The sequence below is a fragment of the Rhinichthys klamathensis genome, unplaced genomic scaffold (genome assembly GCF_029890125.1).
Source record: "Rhinichthys klamathensis goyatoka isolate OS25496 unplaced genomic scaffold, OSU_Roscu_1.1 h1tg000021l_1, whole genome shotgun sequence".
Lineage (NCBI taxonomy): Eukaryota > Metazoa > Chordata > Actinopteri > Cypriniformes > Leuciscidae > Rhinichthys > Rhinichthys klamathensis.
This window is the reverse complement of record NW_026606572.1, coordinates 3,701,558-3,709,243: the sequence shown is the minus strand read 5'-3', so window position 1 is coordinate 3,709,243 and position 7,686 is coordinate 3,701,558. Positions and strand designations below refer to the sequence as shown.

General features: G+C 42.7%; 1 protein-coding gene across 1 annotated transcript in view; it reads right to left on the bottom strand.

The window, feature by feature from the left end:
• Window positions 1–354: 354 nt before the first annotated feature.
• The window catches only part of wnt6b (wingless-type MMTV integration site family, member 6b), a 47,026-nt gene continuing 39,694 nt past the window's right edge, over window positions 355–7,686 (bottom strand). The window contains exon 4 of the mRNA XM_056241833.1: window positions 355–2,434. Within this exon, the coding sequence (XP_056097808.1) occupies window positions 1,973–2,434 (462 nt within the window). The 3' untranslated portion in view covers window positions 355–1,972. The remainder of the gene's footprint in view (window positions 2,435–7,686) is intronic.

The following is a 7,686-nucleotide window of genomic DNA, read 5'->3' as shown; positions in this document are numbered from 1 at the left end:
GAAAGTGTGACATAAGCTTCATTATGCTGTCTATATAAATATCTCAGGCTGAAATGGGATCATATCTCCGAGTCAAAACATCATGTGAGAGTTACAACATTCAACCAAATTAACACTGAGGAGAAATGGGAGGCAAAGAGAGTCTATTGACAAACCTTTGGAAATGGATTTTCGTCAAATCTTGTCCATCAGTTTGAATATGTTAGAATTTAACAGTGGACTCTTTATTTGTACATTTTCTACTAGTGTAGTCTCACTTTGTCAATTAAATGCCTATTTCAATAATTGATTGTTTTTCCCAGATCGATAATACTTAGAAAACAGCACTAATTTATGACTAAGAACACACTTAGATAAATATGACAGAATAACTGTCTATTTTATTCAGTGATGAGCAGCTATAAGTAGGATTTTCACCTCGAGTCTTCTGGTTTTCAAATCTGAATGAGCTTCCTTTCAAATGCATTGCAAAATATACAATTCTGGTATGAATTATTGCAAGATCACTTTATAAACTGTTGAAGAGCAGTCGATAATCTTGCACATCTTTCCACCAGATTTCTCAGATAAGAGGTTGCATAGAGAGCAACTACAAATTTAGAAGAGTCTACAGATAAATACAGATGAATCTTATGTTATATTTTGTGGCACTGTAGTCACTTTTCAGTCTCAAGTCTTTTATACGTATGCTCCTAATACAAATGCATGTGAAAACGGTGTTTCTCTATGGTCTGTGGCTCGCTCCAGATGATACCTTACGAAGGTATTTTCAAAAAATGCAATACATTCCAAACAAAGGATGGGATGCTTGAGATTAACACTTGATGAAAGTCTCATGGCTGACCTCTTAAGTAGCCTGTGAAGCTCTGCATTCTTTATGTCTGTTTCTTGACATTTCTGTTTTCTGATTTCATGAACTGTACAGACTGCAGAAATATTCTATTTCAAATATAATGTATTTGGGTGACACTTAATTGATTTAACATGGTGCTGAAATGGTGTTTTGATGACCTATATGAGGTCCATGGAAACCATTACACTGTTAACCCTCCAGTGAGAGATCCATTGGAAATAAAACAAAGTGATAAAACATGACAATTTCTCATGCATTCCTCTGATCATTGTCATTAATGATCAGTTGCAATTGGTTTTGAGAACTATTGAGCAGTGTTAGCATACTGAAAGGCATTTCAGAGCATATATATGAGGTCAAGAGAAGAACTCTTACACAAGAACTCTTAACAAACAACCAAAACTGAAACAAACCACTGAAAATGCATTTCACTAAGGAGCAAACCAATGAAAAATAGTGATCAGTATCAGTAAAAGTGCATTAAAAGCCCCACAGATTAAATATCTCACAAACATAATAGTTTTTACATGTTGTATCTCTTGCATTTGCTTTTTACCTTTGAGTTTAAGAGTAAAATGATCAGTTACCCTTTCTGTTAAAAGTTCTCAAAGTGCTTTTGAAGGAAAATAACAGGGCATTAGTCACAAGAAGTAGTCATGATATAAAATGCTTATAAATAACAGTCTTTGTTTCATATCCAGCGATATGCCAAATATCACTTTCTTGATGTTCTGTCACTTCAGAGCATGAACAGCCATTACACAGTGGCTGCGTTGCTGATGTGGATGTGCTTCCAGTCTAAACTCATAAAATATATAGGGCTGATTTAACAGAAAAAGATGCACAAAAGCCTTCTCAATCTGCTGATAAGAATTTCAGAATGTCTTGACTTCACAGCTAAACAACCCCTTGAGACTTGAGTGATCATTGAGATCATTGCGTCCTGGGTTTTCTGAGGGGTGAATCACAAGTCAGACACTCCTCTAGGCTTTTCCAAAGCCTCAAGGTTTGAAATGTGTAAGCATGAATCTGGAATGTTCTAGATTCTTTTGTTCTGACACTGGCACCACTTCCTTGTTCAGAATCGCTCTACTCAATCCCAACAACAAGGGTTCTCGGTTAGTGACACAAACTCAGTTCCTTCCTGACCGAGCACTTTTTACACTGGACCACGCAGCACCAGTGGAAACGGCAGAGACAGTTTTCCTCCAGGACCACCGTCTCGTCCCGGTAACCCCGCTCGCAACACAGAAGGTCACATCCGCTCACGTCCAGCGCTGTGCTGTTGCACATTCGCCCGCGTGTGCCCAAGGAACCTGTCTTCCGATTGGGCAGGCAGAAGTCCGGTGACTCGGCTGAGTAGATGAGATCTTGCTTGTCTGGAGGTTTGATGTTCTGCCCCACTGGGATGAGAGTCTTACCGTCATTCCCACCCATCACTTTGGATGCCCCGTTGAAGCGCTCGAGCAGGCGATCGCCCACTTCGCGGAAGTGAGGCATTTTCTTCCAGCAGGTCCTCAGAGTGCAAGAGCCAGACAGCCCATGACATTTACATTCAGTTCTCATATAATTCTTCACCGCCTGCAGTTCAAGACACAAAGATAGTTCAGTGAGATAAAAGGAGAAGCTATTTAGAAGGAATTTACCCTAGTCTCTCCCCTCCCTCTGTAGCCTCCAGCCACCTGAAAGCCAATCCGAGAGCTTGAAAACAGATTCATACAGTTATATACCTGTTGAAATAAACATCTGATAAATGCAGCATTAACATTTTTCTCACTTTAATTCCAAACAATTCTTTGCGAGGCATTTAAAAAAAAAAAGAAGTACTGTAGAAGAAAATCACTATCTGCCAAACATGTCGATATGCCCCCACCTCGGTCCTTAATGCCTATTTACCTGTGACTGACCCCTTACTAACAGGACCTGAGGCTGTGAGGCAGTGACCCCTGGAAGATGAAGCACTACTGATACTAGTGAATAACTAATATGAGGGTTTGGCCACTGGCCGACTGATGATTGCTTAAAGGAAATCATAAATCTGACTTATTTAGACTACTGAATAATAGTGTATTGTAAACTATAAAATAGTAAACTGAGAAAAGAGTAGTTGCATACATCTCAAGAGATATTCAAAATGATCTAGTGCACACATACGCCAGATATTTCCATTGTACAGTATTACAAAAGTAGCTACAATGTAGACATCACAGATGCCACTAAAGGCATCAAATGTACAGTAATTGCAACATAATGGTTGCTTTCCAAAAAGGTTTTTTTTTTTACTCCTTTTGCAATGGCTAAAAGGTGTAACAGACACACTCACACTAAACGTTTTTTTTTTTTTGCACACTATACCATGGAAAAATATAACAGAAAATGTAAATACACTACCGTTCAAAAGCTTGGGGTTAGACCTTTTAATGTTTTTGACAGAAGTCTCTTATGTTCACCAAGGCTGCATTTATTTGATCAATAATACGGTAAAAACATTAAGATTGTGAAATAGTAATACAATTTAAAAGTTTATATTTTAAAACATATTTCTTTAAAATAGAAATCTTTTGTAACATTATAAATGCCTTTCCTGTCAATTTTAATCAATTTAATGCATCCTCGCTAAACAAAAGCATTAATTTCTGTAAAAAATCTCACTGACCAAATATTTGAACCGTAGTGTAGGTGTGTCATTCAATTAAATATTTAATCATTATTTAGTTAAATATGTTAAAGGTGCAATGTGTAAATTTTAGCGGTATCTAGCGGTGAGGTTGCGAATTGCAACCAACAAGCACATAGAGAAGCTACGGTGGCCAACACAGGAAGAAGTCGTCGTCTGAGACAGCATAAATTATATTTACTTAATTATTCAGTAAAACTATATGTTATTGCGAATATTAATGTTACTTGTTCACTTTAGCTAGCTTCTTTGCATGAAGAACAACATACAGGTAGTGATGAAACGCGCTCTGTTGAGAAGTTTGTCCGTTTAGGGCTACTGTAGAAACATGGCGGTGCAAAATTGTGACTTTAATGTAAGGGGACCCGCGGTGTATGTAGATAGAAATGCCTCATTCTAAGGTAATAAAAACATATGGTTATTATGTAAGGTCTTTATACACTACTGAAAACATAGTTATGTATAATATAATGCATTTCTGTCAATAGATCCTCCTAAATATTACACCTTTAATTCATGTATTTGATTTGACGTTGAAACTTTTTCATTCAGTTCTGGGTTTCGAGGGAGCTCGAGCTGTGTTATCGCCATTCACACATTTCGGGAACGCCTCTGCGTGATTGCGTCTGAAGCACGTGTGTGAAATCAGTCCAATGGCATGACGGAACATCACAGACAGTGACATCAGGACCAGGAAGCTATAAAGCACACCCAGACCAAACATTGTCAGGTTATGTGCCTCAGCAAGCACTCTGTGTGAAATTGTTTGTCTTATTTAGTGTTGTTTGTCCTAAAGTATAAAGTACAAGACATATGGCGAGCAAACGTGTGTTCATACGTTTAAACGTCATTTAAGTCGTGTGTTCCTCCCTGCCCTCGCTACATCACGGGCGGGGATACACAAGATTTGGGCATTGTTTGTTTGGGAGCGGAGCATGTAGGTCTTGAGGGGGCTGACTGTGTGCATTGCGAGAGATTACAGCTTCGCAGGCTCCGCTCCTGCCTGTCACTCTTTGAGGAGGGTGATCAGGCTAGTGTTCCCCGTGGTTCCGGCCCAGCTGAGATCGTAAGGTTCGCAAATGAATAGCGGAGTATTAGAGACGGGCTCTGCCTTTTCTCTGCCCTCACCCTAAGCACCAGCGCTGTCTTGCTGGGATCGGAAGCCTGTGCTGTGGCTTCTTCTGCCCGGAGTGAGAGCCCCGTGCTTCAGCTCTCTACCTATGAGAAGGTGGATCTGCTGAGCATTGATGCGGGGGAATCTGAGGATTCGCCACCCTCATCCCCTATGTACGAGGAGCTTGTAGAGATTAAAACTCGTGCTGTGGCTCAGTTAAACATCAAATGGCCAGCCGAGAAGCAGGGCGCACGTCTAAAAAGTAAATTAGATGAGTGTTTTTTGCAAGTAAAATCACAACCTCCACGTCATGGCCTCCTGTTTTTTCCACAGTTTGCATAATAAAATCTCTAAATCGTGGGAAAAAAAAAACATATTCAGCCCTCAGTCCAACATATATGCAAACATTAAGGGGTTGAATGCACATGGGTATGGAGCAATGCCTAAGGTGGAACAGACGCTCGCCAGATGATGCCGTAGAAGGGAACAGATACCCTTCTACGGCATCATCCCTGAAGGCCCCCGACATTACCCAACAAGCCGTGCTGAACAACGTCGGCTTTGGTGGGCTTATTCGGCACCAAGTCAGGCTGGTGCGTGTCTGCATATAATGGCCATCTTGCAGGCGTAACAGTCAGACCTGCTGAGATACCTTGATGAATGTGAGGGGGTAAACCCAGACGCATTTAAAGAGCTGCGCGGGGCCATTCTACAGCAGCTCTGGTGGCCAGGGAGAGGCATCTGTGTTGAAACTTGTCTGATATAAAATCTAAAGACAAGTCGTTTATTTTGGATGCTTCGCTTATCCCTCCTGGCCTCTTTGGGGATGCAGTCAACTCTGTCGTCGAGAGGTTCCAGGAGGCGAAAAAGGTGGTGGCAGAGTTCAAAAGCTACCTCCCTTGCCAGACTCAGATCTCTGTGGCTGCTGGCCCCTCCAGGGGACAGTGGTCCACACCTCATTATACGGTGCCCTCAGGAAGCCGTTCTGCCAACCCTGCCACCTGTGGTGTTTTTGGGCGCAGCAGTTTCCAGTGAGCATATGTCTCAGGCACAAGACGTTGTGTCAATGCATCTGAGTCAGTCCCTCAGCGTTACATCATTGGGATGCTCACATCCTCTGAGGAGGGAAATAGAGGAATCAGCTGAGTCGTTCCCTGACAGTTTGCTTCAGGGCACCAAGCTGACTACTTGAAATACACTAGAGGCCAGTCTCGAGAGGCTGGTTCCCTTAGTAGACCATCTGGCAGTGTGGAAATGGGTCCTGCAGACTGTAGAAAGAGGCTACAAAATCCAAATCGAGAGTCATTCGCCTCGTTTCAACAGGGTGTTGACCACTGTCGTGGGCCCTGAGTAGGCTCTGGTAATGGAACAAGAAATAAAAACTCTTCTACAGCCTGTACTTCATTGTTCCAAAGAAATATGGGGGATTGTGTCCCATTTTATATCTGCGCCAGTTAAATCGCTCATTTCAGAAAGCTCAAGTTCAAAATCTTGACAGATTGTGACTCAAATCAGATCCGAGGACTGGTTTATAATGAAAGATCTCAAGGACGCATACTTCCACATATCCATCCTTTCACAACACAGGAAGTTCCTGAGGTTCGCTTTTGGGGGCGAAGCGTACCCATATTGGGTTCTTCCCTTCGGTCTAGCTCTATCACCCTGCACTTTCACGAAATGCGTGGATGGAGCTCTGGCTCCGCTGTGAGTCTGGGGCATCCACGTGTTAAAGTATATATTGACGTTTGGCTAATCTTAGCACAATTGGAACAGATGGTGAATGAGCCTTGAGATGTCATCCTCACCCATATGAAAGAGTTGGGGTTAAGGCGGAATGCCAAGAAGAGTGTGCTTTCTCCAGCACAGAGAACCACTTTTCTAGGTATGGTATGGGATGCGATGATGATGCAGGCATGTCTGTCTCCTGCTCATATCGATTAGATTCTCACAGCAGTAAACAAGATAAAGCTAGGCCAGTCACTTACTGTCAGACAGTTTCAGAGACTGTCCAACGTGATTCATTTTGGCCTGCTGTACATGAGACCCTTACAATGGTGGCTCAAGACAAAGGGGTTTTACCCGAGGGGCAACCCCCAAAGACTTAATCTTTCACCCCCGCTCAGAGTTGGGTTTTGCCTCTGGGGGGGGGGCAGTCCCATAGAGTCAGGTCTCTCCACAAGAAAGTTGTATGCTCTGAAGTGGAGTGTGTTCACTTCGTGGTGCACAAAGCACAAAGTTTTGTTGTTATTGTGAGTGTACACAAATAAAAGTTTACATATTCGAATGATGTATTACTCGTTTCTGTATGACAAAAAATGGTTGGTACAGTGCTGGAGTTTCTGCAAGAGCGGTTCTCTGCAGGGTTATCTCCCTCCACTCTGAAGGCCATAGCTGCTTACCACGAACCTTCGGGTGGCAAATCGTTAGGGAGATACCAATTAGTAACACGCTTCCTCCAAGGTTCACTAAGGCTGTGGCCTGCAAAACACACTAGAATTCTGGCTAGGGACCTGGCTGTGGTGCTACAAGGCTTGTCTATGGCTCCCTTTGAGCCTATTGAAACGGTACCAGTGAAGTCTCTGACCCCGAAGACGGTATTTCTTCTGGCTATTACGTCTCTTGAAAGAGTGGGAGACCTCCAGGCCCTGTCGGTGTCCCCTATGTGCCTTGAATTTGCACCGGGGATTGTCAAGGCATTCTTGTAACCTAGACTGGGTTATTTGCCCAAGGTACCTACTAATGTGCCATGGCCTATTATTTTGCAGGCCTTCTGTCCTCCTCCTTTCAGAAGTTCAGACCAGCAGAAGCTTAATTCAGTGTGTCCAGGGAGAGCACTGTGAAAAAAAAAACTGATCAATTGGTTGTGTGCTTTGGTTCTCCCAAGAAAGGACTGCCAGCAACCAAACAGACTCCGAGGAAGGCTATCTCTCATGTTTATGAGGCCTCTTGACAGCCCTCACCTTTGGCTGTTAGAGCGCACTCAACGAGTATGGCAGCCTATAAGTCCTTATGATCAGGGGCTTCAGTTCAAGATGTTTGTGA